Raw genomic sequence first — 22,222 nt, forward strand, 5'->3', positions numbered from 1 at the left:
TCAACGACAAAACGAGCAATACATCAAAGTTTCTGTTACCAATTTTGGTCGCCACTTTCTTCAAGTTCACCAAATATGGATAATTTTTGGGGGTATTTTCGGGTTTAAAAAGTGGGATCCATGCCTGACACCACATTATAAGCAGGTTCGCGAGTTGTCAGGGTGTGAGTTATCGATGGAGTGGTGTACTCAGAGCTAAATTATTTTTTTTAGACACAGGCCTAGGGCTGGTGACTTAAAAAAATATCACAAACCCTGACTCAAACTCCACAAGCCATACTACAATTTCCATATGCCCAAACTTAAAACAAAATCATATAAAAATTGACTTGTGTGATTATCTGGATCTCGAAAAGTTTCCACAGTTTTTCTCCTCGTCCTGAGGTCAGCCATGGTCTAAATGCTCTAACAGTGTCCTTAATCAGTAGATCAACAGTGTTGATCTTCATTAGCATCAGAAGTATGTCTTGATTTATACAGTTTCAGTTTCTGTTTACACTTTTTACGTTGTTCTTATGTGCTGCATAATTTGTTTAACCAATATTTCATTATACTAGAGTAATGAGCACGGAGCAGCTGAATTATTATTCATTCATCTTTAACTTCAAACATGTAGAATAACGCAGTAGCAGTTAAACAAGACAAAAAAAAATATGCAGCATTTTTGAGATCTTAACTCTGCTAAAGGTTGGCCGATTTTTATAATCAAAGACAAGAGCCAACATGACCACATTTGATTCCTTTATTACTTATAATACCTCAAACAAAACATTCTGCATTTGGCCTAAACTCTCCAGATTACAGCAATAAAGTAACCAATTAAATAACAGCTTGTCATGTATACACACTGGCCTTAAATGCCTTTTAAGGCATCCATGCATCATTGTACCAGTTGCAAAAGTTGATGGAACAGTTCTGGTACCCCCTAGACTGGTTGTCGCTGGTTTCTCATACATACATATCCAAAACGGTATTTTAGAATCACATGTACATGCATGTTAACTTAAAGCCATGTGTGCACTAGTTAATAGTAACCGAGGCAATCTGTTCCCCATTCATAGTTCACATGCTTTGCTATCTACGGGAAGTTTAGAGCTTTTGGTAGAAGTAAAAGTAGAGATCATCACATGGGTAAGGGGCATACATAGGGATAAATATGAATAATTTACTAGTCTTCAAACATCGTCAAAATAAATGTCCACATTTCATGAATGCAATCAGAGTTTTCTCAGGCAATTTAGTTGGGTTTTTTTATGCGATATGCCCGACAGGCACCTCACTTAGAATACATGAGCCTGATCTGAAATTTGAAGGGCCCCAGGTGTCGGGCTGTTAGATTTTTTTAAGCACTGTATGCCTATCTTTCATTTATAAAAACACTAAAATCATTCAAGTTGTCAGTATATTTACATAAAAACCTATTGATCAAAAAGTAATCTTATTATTGGATATTATGGAAGTTAATTGATTCAGTTACAATTTGTATATAGTACAGTTACTTGTGCTTACCAAGCAAATCAGTACCCAATTACAGATGGTTTCAATTGATAACTAAAATTACCACAGGTCTGGGTGAAATAGCATTTTGTGAAATCCTTTGTGATGTCTTGTTTATGATAGCAAGGAACATTTTTTAAGCTGATTGACATTTCTTGTTGGTGCAAATTCATGCTATATCCCTTGTAGCCATGTTGCTTTCTCCCATTTTAGTCGGGTTGGTTACTGTTTTGGGAACTACATCAATATTTAAAAAGGTGGGGAGGGTTCAGATGACATTATTGTTTCATGTAGCTGGGATTGACTTCAGTAGCAGTTGAACAAACATGAATATGGTCTGACAAACAGTACACTGGCTGCAACAATAGGTTGTGATAATACAAACCCCCTTAATTGGGAGACAGCAAGTATCACATGATCAAAAAAAACGGCTGCAGCGGCTGCACTAGCAGCTAGGAGTATATAAATGATTCAGCAAGACCATTTCCCACTGATGAGTTACAAAGACAATGAAATCAGTCAGGAACCAAGGGTAACTAGATCACCCCAGCAGATGGGAGGGGACACCTCCACATTCTATCAGCCAGTACCTTATTTCATTTGAATTTAATCAAAAGTGAAGGCGACCCTCTGCATGATTCCTATCATATATATCCCAAATCTATCAAGAGCCCATTGAGTCAATATGGAATTGCATCAGAACTTTTGTCCACCTATTCCAAAACCACAGTGGTCAAAAAAGATGCTAACATTGACAAAAAGAGAAAACTGGATGACCAGGTTTCAGAATGTCAACAAGTTTAGAGATGCTACCAAACCACTTGAATTCCAAGTGAGAACAAAAGAACACCTCAGGATATTGATAATGAGACCCCAGTGTCTAAACAAACACTTCAACCAACTTGACCACATTATTGTGTTCAATATCAAATAATAGAAATCATACGGTCTGATTCAGAGCTCTCTAGTAACAACAGATGGTAAGGATCCACATCTCAGTTCCAATGGAAGACCAGGCATTTCAAATCCTATATTTTCCTACAATATTCAGGGTGTGACAGATGGATAGATGGAAATATTAATATATGACTGTATAGACAAGGGTCATATTATATAACCCTACAACATGGTGTGATAGATCGATGTTTTTGATATATACACAAGGGTCACATTAAATGACCCTACAACATGGTGTGATAGATCGATATTTGATGTATAGACAAGGGTCTTGTTAAATGACATTACAAGATGGTGTGATAGATCGATGTTTGATGTATAGACAATGGTCTTTTTGAATGAGCCTACAACATGGTGTGATAGATCGATGTTTGATATATAGACAAGGGTCTTATTAAATGACATTACAAGATGGTGTGATAGATCGATGTTTGATGTATAGACCAGGGTCATATATAATGACCCTACAACATGGTGTGATAGCTGCATGTTTGATGTATAGACAAGGGTCTTATTAAATGACATTACAAGATGGTGTGATAGATCGATGTTTGATATATACACAAGGGTCATATTAAATGACCCTACAACATGGTGTGATAGCTGCATGTTTGATGTATAGACAAGGGTCTTATTAAATGACATTACAACATGGTGTGATAGTTGAATGATGTGTAGACAAGGGTCATATATAATGACCCTACAACATGGTGTGATAGCTGCATGTTTGATGTATAGACAAGGGTCTTATTAAATGACCCTACAACATGGTGTGATAGATCGATATTTGATGTATAGACAAGGGTCTTACTGAATGAGCTTACAACATGATGTGATAGGTGGATGTTTGATAATGAACCTACAACATGGTGTGATAGACAATGGTCACATATATTGACCCTACAACATGGTGTGCTAGATGTATGTTTGATGTATAGACAAGGGTCATATATAATGACCCTACAACATGGTGTGATAGATCGATGTTTGATGTATAGACAAGGGTCTTATTAAATGACAATTCAATATGATGTGATAGATGGATGTTTGATGTATAGACAAGGGTCATATATAATGACCCTACAACATGGTGTGATAGATCGATGTTTGATGTATAGACAAGGGTCTTATTAAATGACAATTCAATATGATGTGATAGATGGATGTTTGATGTATAGACAAGGGTCATATATAATGACCCTACAACATGGTGTGATAGATCGATGTTTGATGTATAGACAAGGGTCTTATTAAATGACAATTCAATATGATGTGATAGATGGATGTTTGATGTATAGACAAGGGTCATATATAATGACCCTAGAACATGGTGTGATAGATCGATGTTTGATGTATAGACAAGGGTCTTATTAAATGACAATTCAATATGATGTGATAGATGGATGTTTGATGTATAGACAAGGGTCACATATATTGACCCTACAACATGGTGTGCTAGATGTATGTTTGATGTATAGACAAGGGTCATATATAATGACCCTACAACATGGTGTGATAGATCGATGTTTGATGTATAGACAAGGGTCTTATTAAATGACAATTCAATATGATGTGATAGATGGATGTTTGATGTATAGACAAGGGTCATATATAATGACCCTACAACATGGTGTGATAGATGGATATTTGATGTATAGACAAGGGTCTTATTAAATGACATTACAACATGGTGTGATAGATGGATGTTTGATTTATAGACAAGGGTCTTATATAATGACATTGCAACATGGTGTGATAGATTGATGTTTGATTTATAGACAAGGGTCTTAGATGACATTACAACATGGTGTGATAGATGGATATTTGATGTATTGACAAGGGTCATATTAAATGACATTACAAGATGGTGTGATAGATCGATGTTTGATGTATAGACAAGGGTCATATTAAATGACCCTACAATATGGTGTGATAGATGGATGTTTGATGTATAGACAAGGGTCTTATTAAATGACATTACAAGATGGTTTGATAGATCAATGTTTGATGTATAGACAAGGGTCATATTAAATGACATTACAAGATGGTGTGATAGATCGATGTTTGATGTATAGACAAGGGTCATATTAAATGACCCTACAATATGGTGTGATAGATGGATGTTTGATGTATAGACAAGGGTCTTATTAAATGACATTACAAGATGGTTTGATAGATCAATGTTTGATGTATAGACAAGGGTCATATTAAATGACATTACAAGATGGTGTGATAGATCGATGTTTGATGTATAGACAAGGGTCATATATAATGACCCTACAACATGGTGTGATAGATGGATATTTGATGTATAGACAAGGGTCTTATTAAAAGACATTACAAGATGGTGTGATAGATCGATGTTTGATGTATAGACAAGGGTCATATTAAATGACCCTACAACATGGTGTGATGGATGTTTGATGTATAGACAAGGGTCTTATTAAATGGCATTGCAACATGGTGTGATAGATTGATGTTTGATGTATAGACAAGGGTCATATTAAATGACCCTACAACATGGTGTGATAGATGAATGATGTATAGACAAGGGTCATATTAAATGACCCTACAACATGGTGTGATAGATGAATGATGTATAGACAAGGGATCTGGCCTCATTGATGATTTTCCCACTTATCAGTGTAGCTCACCATACAATGGTTTAATGCATTGATAACCTCATAAAATCTTGACTTCATTGTTTGTTATCCATATTTAAATACCATATTGCTAAAACCACATCATGCCCTGACTATTTTTAAGCATGAGATACAGTCACTTATCAACAGATGGGTGGTGGAGATTATATGAAAACAACTGTCTCACAGTTGTTCCTTATAAAAATGGCCAACTTTCAAGTTGAGGCCAACCATAGACCTAATTCACCTCAGTGAATTCATTTCATACACTGATGTTCAAATGGAGACTGTGAGGTCTATCCAACTCTGTCACAAAGGGATGGGTATGCATCAGTGTTTTGTCCACGTATGTATGGAGTCAGTCTCAGTCTTGTATGTCTTCATCATGTTCACATTATATGGATCATCAAACTTGTAGAGACCATTTCCAACAACATGTGTATGTCAGGTGACTAAGTGTGGCAGTGGCTCTGATCCAGCTGGGTTGCCTTTGTATGTGCCTGTTACAAATGACTTTGCTGGTTCAATGGTGCCACTTTACTAGTCCACTTGAATAGAAGGTCAGTATCATTCCTGTGTCAGTGGTTGGTTGATGATGGGAATTTCTCTGGAGAAATTCCAGCTGGAAATTACAGTATATAAAGATGCTGGTATATATGCTTCAGGAGCCCACTTATTGCTAGCTTTCATTATGGTCAGTGGCAAATGGAGACCAGGGCAATGGCCTCATCACATCAACCTTCTAAAAATAAAAACAAAAACACCTTTCAATTCTGGAAGGACCAACTCTGGGAAGTCAGTACTGATTATATCGAACAACACTGTAGTGGTAACTTACACCTCAAATAATAGGGCATCAAATCGCCCAACCTGTGCATTCTTTTTTGGCAGTTTCTTCATTGGACTTAAGAACTTGAGATCAGTATGCAAATTAAACACATTCACAGCAGACACAATGTTGATGTTCTATCCAGACAGGGTCGGGTTATTCACACACAATGGTCCCTTAATCCAAAAGTTTTTCATAATATTTTGGGGCATGCAATGATTGACTTGTTGGCAACATGGAGGAACCACAAGCTACCCACCTTTGTCTCACAGGTCCCAGACTTAGAAGCATGGGCAATGAATGTGCTGTCAGTCAGTGTGGAGGGGTTATGGGGCTTTGATTACCTCCAACATTCTGAGTACCAAAATGAATGCAGAAAATATGGGGTCAGCATTGCAAGATAATTCTCATAGCCCCTCATTGTCCAGGGTCAACGATCTACTTATGCTGGCAATAGAACTGAATCTTCTCAAACAACCAAGGTTGCAGGTGTATCACCCATGCTTGTACTGTCTCTTCCTTCATGCCTAGCTCTTGTTAGGACAGCCATATAATAGAAAGAATTCAGACCTTTGATTGTTGAGAACATCTTGAGAGCAAGAAGGCCCTCCATTCTGAAGGATTATGAGAGAAAGTGGCTTGTACTCGGGGACTGGTGTAAAGTTGATGCCATTATCTCTTTCAGTGCCCAAGTCAAATGGATGACTATTTGCTGTGGCTTTATGGGGAGAAAATGTTGGCAGCAGTTACCACTGAAGGCTACCACTCCATGATATCTAACACATTCAAGCACCATGGCAGAGGAGATATTGTTCGTGATAAAATATCTATCAGACCTACTAGATCATTTTGATTTGAATAGTCCAGAATTTCTCATGCTCTTTCCAAAATGCTCCTGTCCTGGTCCTAGCATGGCTGAACTTTGACCTGGCCTCACTGCAGCTATCATACAAAACCTATTTCATGATAGCTTTAGCTTGCAGGGTGAGTTACATACCCTTTCAGTTGACCCAGGTTGAGTTACATGCCCTTTCAGTCGACCCAAACTATCTTTAGTTCAGTTTGACAGGTTTAGTGATCCAAAGGACACAATAGGCTTCGTTGTCAAGAACTGGTTACCATCAGAGGGCAATCACTGTCTCTTATCTATAGACAGCATTGTAAATGCCAGATCCTGTTCTCAAGCACTACTTGAAGAGCAAAGAGACAATTAATAAAACCACAAACAACTCTTTCTTCCAGTGAAGGCATAAAAGAAGGATGTCATCTCTCAAGCCCTGTCTTTGCGGTTTAAGTGAGTTATAATCTTGGCATACTCTTATATCTCAAAAGTCACCTCATGAGGATTTAAGGTCATGAAATTAGAGTATCCCTGTGTGTCTTGTGTTGGAACACAATGTTTCAATCCAAGACATCATAGAATTCAGCCTTCTTGAGTTTTTATCTCAGGGATTTAGCCTAGCAGAGACAAAATCTAAATCTAGTTGGTCCTTTGGCTGCAATCCAGACAATCACCAGACCCAATTAAAGCAACACAGCCTGTTAGCTTTACTGGATTCGTCATTGAATTTTGGTGGCAAGATTTTAGTAATGGTCTTATTAACATGATAGAGCAGTAATGGATCACATGACCATAAACATTGTTGCTTTAAGCAGAACAAGATATCATTCACATAGGAAATTCAGTCCTTCTCCTTTTGAAGGATGTATGAGGAATAGGAAGGATGCTTAGCATTCCCTACACCTATTACCTATTCTTCTAATGTTTATGTGATCATGGAATGTATTCAAATAGAAAGCAAATTTTATAGTAAATTTTGTTTATGACTACTTACCAGATTACATTACTTGAAGACCCTCCTAACCACTCCACTGTGTGGGCATCTTTGTTGGTAGCTCGCCCAGCTTAAAATCTGGTGACGCAGAGCTATGGCAAGGGGAGATAATTGGCAAGAGTTCCTGCCCATTGTTTATATGATGCAGTCAGCAAAACGGAATTTTCATATTTTATTAGGGCTGGATTTAAAAGGTAGCAGGCTTTTATCCTAGTGTTCTGTATTTACAGAATAATATGATTTACTATAAAATCTGCTTTCTCTCAGACCTCGCTGCCTGGGAGTTGCTTTCACAGGCACAACATTCTGTGGAGAACATTTTTACCTTGAGAGGAAGAAACACATCTTTGAAATCAGATGTTGACCTGTTTATTTTTCAGTATGATCATGTTATATATATATGTACAGTGTTGGAGGGGATTTTGAAATTAAAAATAAATGTTTTGTGATCCAGACAAGTGACATTGTACAATTGAGAATAAGCTATCTGCTCATGCAGTTCTATAGAAAGTGACTGGAAATTTAAATTTGAATGCAATTTTATAGAAAATGACTGGAAATTTAAATTTAAATGCAGTCCTATAGAAAATGACTGGAAATTTAAATTTGAATAGAATAAACTAAAATATGCTCTCTTGGAAGCATTTTATGCACTTGCAAATATAAAATAGCTCGTGGACAGCATTATTGTAATATCATCTCCACAAACACACACATAATCACAACCACTTCAGCTTATATGACATGGTATACCAGTGATTGTTTAAATGTCATGTTAGTTAATTTTGGGATTGGACTGTGCATTGTCTTTGTGTTGTTACTATGTTGGTTGCAGCGTACACTTTGTTAAATGACTCATCAGTATGCATACATGCCAAGTTTTCTGGGACCAAATCAGGGAGATCAATGTTCACAGTCTGGGAGATTGGGTCCAAATCAGAGATCATTGTTCACAATCTGGGAGATTGGGTCCAAATCAGGGAGATCAATGTTAACAATCAGAAAGATTGGGTCCAAATTGGGGATATCAATGTTCACAATCTGGGATATTGGTTCCAAATCAGGGAGATCAGTGTTCACAATCTGGGAGATTGGGTCTAAATCAAGGAGATCAATGTTCACAATCAAGAAGATTGGGTCCAAATCAGGGAGATTAGCATAATGACCCATCTTTGTCATAAATTTAAGCACCTTACCAAAACTACTTAAATTAACTACAATGACTAATAGTTACTCAACTCATTAATTTAATTTGGTGCTTATGACACAGCAACACAAGTGCTGAGACAACTGGATTCCCAAGGACATGGTACAGTACCAAAATAAATGTAATTACAAGTTATTTTAACAATACAGTACCTAACATGTTCAGATTCTTTTTTAAATAACTGAAATAGCCAGTGTTGAAAACAATTGGGAATTAATTTGCTTTAAAAATCAAACCATATGCAAATTGCAAAACTGTCAATGGGGAACCCAATTTACCATATTAAGCTAAAGTTATAATGTACAACAGTAGATGTATTCAACATAGATGACACTTAATGAACTTGTCCTTGCTTGTAATCAGTCTCCCATCAAACCATGTGGAATATGTCAGCATTCCTATTTCCATTTAATGAACTCTTCCTTGCATGTAATCAGTGTGCCATCATACCATGTGGAATAGGTCAAAATCCCCATTTCCATTTAATGAACTCTTCCTTGCATGTAATCAGTGTGCCATCATACTATGTGGAATAGGTCAGCATTCCCCATTTCCATCTACTGAACTTGTCCTTGCATGTGTGTGTATGTGTGTGATTTGGATTTTTAATGTAGCTTTAACAATTTTTCAGTCATATCGCTATGATGTCTGCAGTGTTGCAGTTTATAGTGGTGTCTAGCACTGGGACATCATGCTGCAGACATGTAGCATGATGTTCCACCCAGTCACATTATCCTGACACCAGGCCGACCAGTCCTAACACTAACCTCTAAATGCTGGGCACCAAGTGAGGCAGCTGTTAGTACTGTTTTTATAAGTCTTTGGTTACAATGACTCAGCCTGGGATCAAACCCACGACTTCCCGCATCCAAGGCACACACTTTAACCACTAGGCCACTGGAGCAGTCGTCCTTGCATGTAGTCAATGTGCCATTATACCATGTGGAATAGGTCAGCATCCCCATTTCCATCTAATGAACTTGTCCTAGGATGTAATTAGTGTACCATCATATCATATGGAATAGGTCAGCATCCCCATTTCCATCTAATGAACTTGTCCTAGGATGTAATTAGTGTGCCATTATACCATGTGGAATAAGTCAGCATCCCCATTTCCATCTAATGAACTTGTCCTAGGATGTAATTAGCATACCATCATATCATGTGGAATAGATCAGCATCCACTAATCTACAGGAATCTACAGTGGCAAGCTTTCTCACATACCCACACTGAGATGTGTGACTGATGCCCACCTGGGGTCCCTTGGATAGTGTGGAGTCTACTTGGGACCAATTCAAGATATTGAATGAACATGTAAAATAAACTTTAATCCTAAAATAAATTGCTGTCAACAACAAAAATCCCCAAATTGTGAATGGAATCTTTCACAACAGTAGAGTTAGAAAAGGGTTTAGAGTGACTTTCAGAAATAACTACTGGTAGCTATGTCCCAAGGCATGATATAGTTAATGTTAAAGAAATACCAACAAACAACTTGCTGGTGATAAAAGCTTTAATTGCTTTTAAATGGCACTATATGCTATAACATAGTAAAATGAGATCACTCAGTGCAAAATGAAAATTGAGGACTACATAAAATCAGGCACCTTAAATGTATAATTCACTTCATCACAGTCTCTGTTTGTACAAATGAACTTTTGCATCTCACAGCCATAAAAAGAAACCTCCCAAAAAACATTGGAGTTATAAAGGGCAAATGATGCTGAAAAATATCTATTTCAGATTCTCTCTTCACTATTGTACTCAAACATGTTTAACATTTGTCCAACAGTGAATAATGTAGACTCAGATCTGCTGTGACTTAATGCATTGGTTGACTCTGATTTAGGCAATAGCAGACACGAGTCCACACATAGCAATGACTCTGATTTAGGCAATAGCACAGTCTACAAGTGAATACATCTTCTACATGTAAAAGAATGTTCCAAGCCTGGCAAATTATTCAGGCAGTATTATTACCATCTGTACTCGATTATAAGTCGAGTCAAATGGCAAACAACAAAGATCATCATCTGCCAGAGCATACTGCATCTGCAGATCAGGGTCTATGCTGTTTGTTCTACTGACTACTCCTAACAAACTGCACAGACCAAGATCTGCTGGTGTATTATGCAAAAGCAGATTTGGGTCTGTGCTATCAGTTTTGAACGAAATTCAGTTTTGTACCAGTCTGCTGTTTTCAATTAGAGGGTCCTGACCTTTGACCCCAAAATAAATTGGCTTCATTAACCTTGGGTAAGGTACATGATCAAGAACTGACATTTGGGTGCAAAAAAACTATTTTTTTTTTAGCCACAGTAACCCCAACTTTTGACTTTTTCCCAAAATCAATAAGTTTAAGTCATACTCCAAGTGCAAGTCACTTGCAAAGTTGAGTCTGAGTCTAGTGTGAGGAACTAAAAGTTACTGTGCAGAATTTGTTTCTTTCAGTCATAGTGACCTTACCTTTGATCTTTCAACCCCCCACCCCCAAATCAATAGGTTTCTTCCAGCATAAAATTCTGGCATAGATGGATGGATTAAAACTAAAGTTTTTGTGTGAAACAAATAAAGGTAGTAGATGTATAGACAGATGGATATCATGAAAATATACAGTGCCTTTTGTCAGGCATATACAAAAATACAGGAGAACTGGACACTTTAGGCACTTCAGGATCAAATATTTTATTAAAGTTGTCTGTTGTTTCAAGTTTTCAAGGACTGTAAACAAAAAATTGCTTTTTATCATAACCTAGTCATTTTAGTGAGTGAATATAAATGTTTGGTATTCAATTTATGGAAGTTGTACCATATATATTTTTCAATCTAACATTTGAATTTTAGATGTTAATAAGAAACAATTTTCTTATAACATGACTGACCTTTGACCCAAAAATATATATGTTTGTTGTCTTCCCTAGGTGCAGGCCACCAACATAGTTTTGATCAAGGATCTTACTCTAGAACAAACACTCTGCAAAATGCAAGTTTTCCTCCAGTTGCAATGACCTTGAGTTTTGACCTTTTGACACCAAATTCAATAGGCCTAAGTTTGGTCCAGGTATATGAGATTGAACCGATGCTATTGCTAAGACACCATTTTTCTTCTTTCAGTCACAGTTATTATGATCTTTGGATCATAAAACTGATAGATTTCTTCCTTACCCTAAGTACACACCATCTGAAATCATGTAATGCCAAATTTAATAGGTTCTTCCTTACTGCAAGTGCAGGTCATCAATACAGTTTGGTCTTGATCTGTGATATAGATCTAATGGTTTTGTGTGTAAACCATTTTTCTTCTTTCAATCACAGTGACCATAACTTGTCAGTTTCTCATCTCAAAATCAATAGGCTACTTCCTTACCCAAATAACAGGCTATCCACATAGCTTAGTCCTGGTTTGTGATCCAAAACTAGTCTTATTATGAAGAAACCAATTTTTCTCTTCCTGTCATGGTGACCTTAACCTTTGACCTTGTGTCACATAACCAATGGGCTTCTTCCTTACTCCAAGTGCAACTTGAAACTGGTTAGGAAACAGAGGGATGGCTGTATGTACATCATAACATAATGTACTCTGCCTTACAACAGGAATATGAAAATAAGAGATTCATTAAAGCCAAGCATGCCATCTCTCCACCAACTTCATTCCAATGCTAATAATCTGTCCATACATTTATTATCACAGCGTACAAAAAAGTGTAACCAAATACTAATATTTTCGTCACACAACTACTTGCACCAAATACATACATGCTGTAATAAATATAATTTTGTCATGAAAAAAATTAAATATGATGAATATTTAGCTCAGTCCCACAGAAATGTTCTTGTTACCTTCGTTACTCTTTGGTAAAACAACTTTTGTAAAAATTTCCATTTTTTGGTCCCATATATAATCATTTGGAACAGTTACTAGGGCAATAAGTGTTGTAACAAACAAAAACCATGAAAATGTATTTTTCTTGTTATGCATGCACATAATATGATGTATATTTCCAGTGAATCTGATGCAGATCAATACAATAATGTAATAAATTAACAAATAAAAAACAGGACACTGGATTAACAGCACAAAAATAGGACAAATAAAAACCCAAAAGAGATCACAGTTAAACTACTCCAATAAAAACTGCCTGAACATGAAATGGGATGATAAATTACAAACAAGGTACTTTGTATAGAAATGTAAAATAAGAATACCCCATTTATGTTGTCCAATAATGGCTGGTAAACTATGGGAGGTCAAAACATACTGTCCCAGGCATTCCCTTAATTCAAGGGTTGAAGGTTGGATACCAATGTCTTGTTTGACTGTTTCGGTGTGACCTTGGTAAAGATATTAGTTTTAATTTCCTTAGCATGATGTAGCCAGCAACATGTTGAAGTGTCATTAAAAACCAGTTTACCAAACACTAGTGTGCAAACTAATTTATATAATTTTGATGTAATTAAATATTGTAATTCAGATTAAAAAATTCTAACAGAGCCATGCAGTGATGAGCTAATAGATAAAAATGAAATATCACACAATATAAAACTGGACAACGATAAAACAAAAATGTGTGACCATTGTGACCGGCAAATAGTCTCAGGTTTGAGGGCTATTCTATTTAAATGGATGCACCAGGATCAGAAGCCAAGCAAAAAATGATGTCTGAGTTGATGTTCCTATACAGGAAGAATTCTTTAAGTGATGGCTCATGGGAAAAATAATGTCTGTTGATTTTGGGGTCTAAATGAAACTTGTCTTCCAACAAGTATGCCCTTTGTAATGGAATAATTTGGACAAGCATTTTTAAGAATAGCCACTGTGTGACTGAAATATGCCAGTCTGCAAAGAATAGCCACTGTGGGATTAAAATATGCCACTCTGCAAAGAAAGTTGATAATGTAGGGGGCTGGAAATTTTGTACCTTATCATAAATTTTCAATAAAAGGATAAAATATCATTTGTGCATAATTTAAGTACAATTTTTTTATATAGAAGATTATTCATCTCTTGAAGTTTCATGTTTAATACAAAAGGCATGTGCAACTACAGTGCTAATTCTGGGTAAAATGTAGAATTAATAAGCTATATATTTGTTTCTAATATTGACATGTTCATGATTATAACCAGTTCATTCCCCATCTTTGTTGGCTCCATAAGAACGGTTTCATAGATATTGATTTTGTTATGGCAGATATCACCCAAAAACCTAACAGTGCATTTCTATTTCTTATATGAAGAACATGAGCGAAAATATCAATAATTTAAGTGCAGCTTCAATAAAAAAACAAGATATAAACATTCTAGTATGGTGTTTCTATTCCAACTGAAAAATAGGATACACTGTACTAACACCTGAACATCCTATCCAGTATGAACTACGTTCAGGTACTGCATCATCTGGCTCTGACACAAATTATGAGGAACATACAATAAAAATTTCTTCGATGATCCATCTAAAAAAAGCTGTAAAGATTTTGATTAACTATAACATGATTGAGATTAGCTAATATCAGATGTTTCCACAATAAGTTCATTCATATGGTAATGTATGAATTAAAAAAGCAAAACATGCATCTATCAAAGTGCCATTTCTTTAATTTGTGCAGTAAAATCAGGCAGATGCTAAGATAAGTGCGACTTGCATGTTTGCTAGTCTCTGCAAGGATTTATAACAGGAACAGACTACAATTTTGTAGCAGTGTCATTCTTCTTTGACTGGTTCCATACATGTTGTTTTATAATTTGCATAACCAGTCTGTGGCATAGCAAATGTTGTGGCTGATTATCCAATTAAATAAAGACTGTCTAATGCTATGTTAGATGCACTAAAATTCACACCTATGTTTTTACTTTGTGAATAGAAAATGTGAATCTATTTATTGATGTGTTTTTTTATTCAAACATTACCATATGAACAAAATTATAATGGAAAAAATACTAGTATAGGCTAATCCTTGGTTTGCTATCAAATGTTATTTTATCATGGTATGTTATGATGTAGTGATCCAATGAAGTCACATGAACAATATTTAAAATTTTCCATCTCAAAACTGTCTTGAAGAAGGTTTATAAGTGTAATAAAAAGGGTACACAAGTGTAATAATTAGAAAAGGTACACAAGTGTAATAGTTAGAAAGGTTACACAAGTATAAAGAAAGTGTACACCAGTGTAATAAGAAAGGTACACAAGTGTAATAAGAAAGGGTATAGTGTAATAAGGGTACACAACTGTAATAAAAAGGTACAAAAATATAATAAAAAAGGGTATACAAGTGTAAAATGAAAGGGTACATGAGTGTAAAGACTACAAAGATCTATTTAGAAATCTAAAAAATTCTATCACACTAGCTGAAGCAATACTGAGACAGATTCCTCCACTATGTTGTATCACATTTAAATCACAATTATAAGCTATCACAGTCACTAAGAAAAAGGTTCAACCAGTTAATACAATGGTGACAATAATGGTAATTCATTTTCAGAATTTAATTTAAATATTATCTGACAATGGATCAAATTTACTGAGCTTTTCTAAGCTGTACAAAGTTCTTTTTTCTAACCAAATAAATACAGTTTATTTCTAACACATCTGATAATGTAATGACTGGTTCAATGTAAAATTTTGCACTCACAACAATGTAAAATTTTTTATGTCACTGTGATATCATGACTCTACAAATAACATAGTTCCATGTTGAATTATGTTTCATCAGAAAAAGCATGTTAGAATTGGGATACCAGTCTTTTATTTGAGCTTTAGGATTTCATGATGTCAGTGGTGGTTTTACTATGAAAAATATCTTGGTTAGTTTTATCTGCTCTTCTGATAGGTTGGTAGTGAAATGAAATCTGCCCTAAATTAACAATCATTAAAATCCCTCAAAGATAAGATTGTTATCCCCAAAGTATATAAATCCTTCCTTTACTAATTGATTTAAAGTAAAAGCAAAGGATTTTAGACAATGGCAGAACTGTGTTGTTATGTTTTAATATGAACCTGAACCTTAATTTTCCCTTGCCAAAGTTTTGTGAGCAATAACAGTGAAAATGAATTATGAATATATATCTTCAATATCTTATTGATCACTTGCATATCTTCAACCATATTCATGAAAATTAATACAAATAGCCTTTGAATAAATTACAGATGACAAAATTAGAAATAAAATCTGGGCAAGGTAAGGCAATAAACTACATTACAGTCTATACTCGCTTACAAGTTGACCTCAATTGTAAACTGCACAGACCCAGATCTGCCATTGTACAATGAGACAGAAAATCTGGGTCTATGCAGTTTGATATGAGTAATCAGCATGACAAATAACACAGACCCAGATCTGCCATTGTACAATGAGACAGAAAATCTGGGTTTATGCAGTTTGATATGAGTAATCAGCATAACAAATAACAGAGACCTTGATCTGCTGGTGCATTATACAATGGCAGATCAGCAAGGGTCTATGTTTTTATTGTAGCTGGACTCAACTTATAAGTGAGTATATATGGTACATTTTACTCCTTTAATTACACAATTTGAAAATTGGACAAAATCTTTACTAATAATTGTATAATGAAAAAAGATAAATACTTAAGCAAAGGCATAACTTAGGAATTTTCTATTTGATAACCAATATTTGCATCATCCTCATAGTGGGTTACATATCTCCATTAGAAAGGATAATCTCACTGCCACACTACTGTATATTTGGTAGTAAAATACCACCTGAAGAAAAATATAAGCTTTGATAACTGCATCATACTTGATTTTTAAATTGTAATTTCTGAAAACATTTCTTTACAACGGCTTTAACATAGAATGTTAAAAATTCACCAAGTACATCAATGAGAAAGTAAGGAATTCTTTATTTTCAGCGATGGATTATAACCATATGATGTAGCACAAAACAGACATCACAATACTAATAATGTCACATTCATGTGCTTCTAAGCCACCATACATAGTCTGTTCCCTCCTCTTTTTTTCATTTCTATCTGTGACCTTAAAGAATTTAGGATCTATCACTTGTATCGATACATAGCGATGAAGGAATAAAATTTAGTTACCCAAATGGTCAAAATGGCCTTGTGATAGCAATGAAAGAGCAAGAGCTGTGAGGTGCATGGAAAGTCTGGGGAAATCTTGTTGTTTGTAACATTTTCTGACAAGATTTTAATTCAATAATATGCATCAAACTCAGCATACCATTTCACTTCATTTGTATCCAAATCTTCTTCTTTCTCAAAAGATTCAACTCTCAGGCTCCTATTTTGCACAAATGTACAAAAAAACTATTTGTAATTTTGTGCAATAAAAGTTGTCAAGGGTGAAGTCATCAACTTCTGTATTGCATACTTTTTTCTCAATGTAAGAGTTTAGTCAGTGGATTAATTTTCAAAAGATAAACTTCTATTATATCCATGGATCAAAATTCTAATTTTGTTAATAGCCACAGTGTGATGTAAGGGGAACTTTAATATGTTAAAACAAACTCATATAATGCCTTGATAGACTGGCATAAAAGCTTAATTTAGCCCAAAAATTAACATTTAGATAAAAAAAATCACATCTATTTTAAGTTCCAATTTAATCATGCACAAAGTTATCACACTGTTCAGTTTGAAATATAACTTTATTTGATATCTGGCATTCTCCTCGTATATTGCAAGCCAGAATTGCAAACTCATATTCTGTGCTTGGTTCAAGGCCAAACACTCTGTGTTCTTGGCGACCGTAAATGGAAATGCTCCTCCATGTACGTGTTTGAGATGCAGGTCGGTACAGCAGGAAGTGAGATATTTGCTGTTCTGGAGCGACATCTAGTGGACTGGAGCTGTAAATCTGTACAGATGTAGGGTAGTGCTTGCACAGGGCTTCAATAATGGATGGTGCTGAAAAACATAGATTTTATGTATTGTGCTTTCCATTTATCCCACATGTATTGTTATGCCTGTCACAAGTCCATGCTAAATTATAGGCTCTTTACATTCCTATGCAAAAATATTTTGAGAAACTTTTATACAGAAAAACCTTTATAATAATAAGGTAATCAAAATTTTCCAAAATGGTTACTTTAGGTAGGCCAAACTGTGTTTATAATAATAAGGTAATCGAAATTTTCCAAAATGGTTACTTTAGGCAGGCCAAACTGTGTTTATAATAATTTGGCTATCCAAATTTTCCAAAATGGTTACATTAGGCAAGCCACCCTCTGTTCATGATAATAAGGTAATCCAAATTTTCCAAAATGGTTACTTTAGGTAGGCCAAACTGTGTTTATAATAATAAGGTAATCCAAAATTTCCAAAATGGTTACATTAGGCAGGCCAAACTGTGTTTATAATAATTTGGCTATCCAAATTTTCCAAAATGGTTACATTAGGCAAGCCACCCTCTGTTTATGATAATAAGGTAATCAAAATTTTCAAAATATTTACAGTAGGCAGGCCATCCTGTGCTTATCATCAGAGAAATACAATAAAATTCAAATCTGTGTGTCAAACTGTAAAACTTTGAATGCTTTCAAATAAAAATCTAATTTTTAGTCTAATGGTATATCTTTTTCCACTAATCTTTAGTCTAATGGTATATCATTTTACACTAATCTTTAGTCTAATGGTATATCATTGTACCTGTGGTCTAAGGTTGACATTGCCCGGGGTAGGAGTGGGAGACAAGCACCCCAATCCTCCAAAAGTGCCCCATATGGCTTGCATCTCTGATTGCCTCTGTCAACTAAAATCCAGCTTCTGGCCTTTGCAAGTGGCTTAGATTTGAAGTCCAGCAGACCACATTTTCCACTAACAGGAGAAGGGGTGAAGGCGGGCCACTGGCGCCTTAAAACCAGTTGCTTTGGGTAGATGGGACTCGTAAGCCTTGGATGGTAGCTCATCTAGGAGAAGGAAAACTCTGATTCCAAACCTCTGCTGCCTTGTGGCTATACCCACTCATGGGAAAGGCTAAGGGAGTAAACCCCGACAGAAAATCCGGAGACAGAGTCCCTAAGACAGTCTGACATTGACTTCAACATCATTCCGGCAACTCCTGCGATGCCGATTGTGCCAAGCTGTATTGGCATTTATCATTTCCTTGGGCCCACCAGCTGTGTGGAGAGGGGGGATCTGCTGCATGGACAACAGCTGATTCTCCATACCACCCTGCCCAGGCCTCATAGCTCCACTGGAGAGGACACTCCAGCGTCGTTGTACGGCATCAGCACAACACGAGAAGTAGTAGTTTACTGGTTCTAAGTCAAAGCTTGATTGACGTAGAGCTTGGCGCCAGGGGTTACTTCTGATAGTGGGAGAGATCACCAGGTCTCACTAGACAGCTACCGCCCACCTCAAGCTGGGCAGCCTCCAGTCACTAAGGTGCTGCCCGCCATGGCCTGTCTGCTTCACTGGGTGCATGGAGCTTAGAGAACCATCTCGACAAGTGGGCCACAAAACTCCTCACCAGGAAAGACTAAAAGAAGAAATAAGAAGACTTCAACTCTTCATTTTGCAACCTGGAACATCAGGACCATGTGTCCTGGATTGACCACTGACCTACAGCAAATCAACGATGCATGGAAGACTGTTGTCATTGACAGAGAAATCTCCCGACTGAGCATCAACATTGCCTGCCTCCAGGAGACCCACCATCAGGGAAGCCAATTACACGTTCTTTTGGCAGGGGAAACCCTCAGATGAACCTAGGCAGCATGGTGTAGGCTTTGCCGTAAAGAACGTGCTAATTGCCTTCATTGAACCTAAATCATCAGGTATTGAGAGAATCCTTGCCCTCTGGCTGTCAACATCCTTAGGCCTGGTCAACATCTTCAGCGTGTTCGCCCCAACCCTCTGCTCCACCCACAAGAAGAAAGACAAGTTTTATGAGGCTCTGGATCAGGCAATATCCAGTATCCCCAACAATGACAGCCTTTTCTTACTAGGAGACTTCAATGCTAGAGTGGAAGCTGATCATGAGCCTGGTCCACCTGTCTTGGCTTTTACGGAAGGGGCAAGATCAACGAGAATGGTCAGCGACTGCTGGAGATGTGCTGCTCCCACAGCCTATGTGTGACCAACACTTTCTTCAAATGCAAGGAGATCCACCAGATGTCATGGAGACACCCACATTCACGCCACTGGCACCAGCTAGACCTCATCATCACCAGACATGCAGAACTGGCCAGTGTCCTCCTCACCCACAGAAACCACAGTGCTGATTGCAACAAGGATCATTCCCTCATGGCCAGCAAGGTACGAATATTACCCAAGAAGCTGCACCATGCCAAGTAGAAGGGTCACCCATGCATCAACACCTGCTGTTCAAGCAACCCAGAGAAAACACAGCAGTTCATCAGCAAACTGAAGGAAGCCCTCACCAAAGTGACACCTGATGACACCATTGACTCCATGTGGTCCCATATCCGTGACTCTGTGTACAATTCAGCCATTGCAGCTTATGGGAAGAGAGAGCGAAAGAATGTCGACTGGTATGAGGCAAACTGGGAGGAGATGGAGCCCGTGACTGAGGCAAAGAGGAAAGCCCTCCTGGCATACAAGGCTGCACCTAGCCCCAGAACACTACAAGCCCTCAGGATTGCAAGGAACAATGCCCAGAAGACCGCCCACTGCTGTGCCAACACCTACTGGCTGAACCTTTGCAACAGTATACAGACAGCTGCTGACATAGGGGATGCAAAAGGAATGTATGAGGGTATCAAAAAGGTGACAGGCCCCCCCAGCTACAAGACCGCCCCCCTTAAGAAGTCCAAGATGGCGAAGTCATCACAGACCAGGGGAAACAACTGCAGCAATGGGTTGAGCACTATCTCAAGCTATATGCAACCCAAAACAATGTCACTGGAACTGCCCTAGATGCCATTCCAGACCTGCCTGTCATGGAGGAGCTAGACACACAGCTCACCCTGGAAGAGCTCAAAAAAGCCATCGATTGCCTTGCCTGTGGGAAGGCTCCTGGAAGCGATGGCATTCCACCTGAAGTCCTCAAGAGCAGAAAACCAGCACTGTTCCAGCCCCTACACATACTCCTCTGTCTTTGCTGGGAACAGGGATACATCCCACAGGACATGTGTGACACCAACGTCTTCACTTTGTACAAAAACAAAGGTGATGGTAGCGACTGCAACAACTACCGGGGCATCTCCCTCCTCAGCATTGTCGGAAAGGCTTTTGCCCATGTTGCCTTGGTGCACTTGCAGATCCTAGCCTCCCGCGTCTACCCAGAGTCCCAGCGTGGATTTTGAGCTGGCAGGTCGACTGTAGACATGATCCTCTCACTACGTCAGCTGCAGGAGAAGTGTTGCAAGCAGCAGATGCCCCTCTACATTGCCTTCATAGACCTGACGAAGGCATCTGACCTGGTTAGTCGGAGTGGACTCTTCAGACTCCTGCAGAAGACCAGCTGCCCCCCCATGTCTGCTTGCTGTCATCATGTTGTTCCAGGAGAACATGCACAGCACAGTGTGTTTCAGTGGTGCAACATTGGAGGCCTTCCCAGTCATCAGCGGAGTCAAACAAGGCTGTGTCCTTGCACCAATGCTCTTTACCATCTTGTTCTTCATGCTTCTCCAGTACGCATTCATGGACTGCAGCGAGAGAGTGTACATCCATACCAGGGCTGACGGCAAGCTGTTCAACATCACCCGTCTCCGTGCTAAGACTATAGTCACAGAGGTACTCATCCATGAATTGCTCTTCGCCAACGATGCAGCCTTGACATCACACACGGAAGATGGACTTCAGCAGCTGGTATGGCACCTCTCCCATGCTTGTAAGGAATTTGGACTGACCATCAGTTTGAAGAAAAGGAACGTCATGGCGCAGGACGCAGACTCCCCTCCCTCCGTCACCATCGATGGGTACAACTTGGAAGTTGTTGAGAACTTCACATACCTCGGGTCTAACATCTCCAGCTCACTCTCCATTGATTCTGAGGTGAATGGCAGGATTGCCAAGGCAGCAGCAGTGATGGCCAGACTTAACCAGAGAGTCTGGAACAACCCCAACCTCACCAAGAAGACCAAACTGCATGTCTACCAAGCCTGCATGCTCAACTCACTTCTCTACAGCAGCAAAACATGGACCACCTATGCAAGACACGAGAGGAAACTCAACAGCTTCCACCTGAGATGTCTGCAGTGCATTCTGCACATCCAGTGGCAGGACAAAGTACCCAACACAGAGGTTTAGAACGTGCCAACATGAACAGCATATTCTCCATTCTCAGCAAGAGGCGCCTTCGCTGGCTT

General features: G+C 37.9%; 1 protein-coding gene across 3 annotated transcripts in view; it reads right to left on the reverse strand.

Moving 5' to 3' along the window:
* Positions 1 to 10,467: 10,467 nt before the first annotated feature.
* LOC149781364 (E3 ubiquitin-protein ligase MID1-like) overlaps positions 10,468 to 22,222 on the reverse strand; it is an 81,897-nt gene continuing 70,142 nt past the window's right edge. For all 3 annotated transcript variants that reach the window (XM_089935455.1, XM_089935454.1, XM_089935457.1), the window contains exon 9: positions 10,468 to 17,855. In XM_089935455.1, coding sequence (XP_089791581.1) covers positions 17,551 to 17,855 — 305 coding nt within the window. In that variant the 3' untranslated portion in view covers positions 10,468 to 17,550. The remainder of the gene's footprint in view (positions 17,856 to 22,222) is intronic.

Source organism: Sinohyriopsis cumingii, chromosome 15 (assembly GCF_028554795.1).
Source record: "Sinohyriopsis cumingii isolate HCF-2022 chromosome 15, ASM2855479v2, whole genome shotgun sequence".
NCBI lineage: Eukaryota > Metazoa > Mollusca > Bivalvia > Unionida > Unionidae > Sinohyriopsis > Sinohyriopsis cumingii.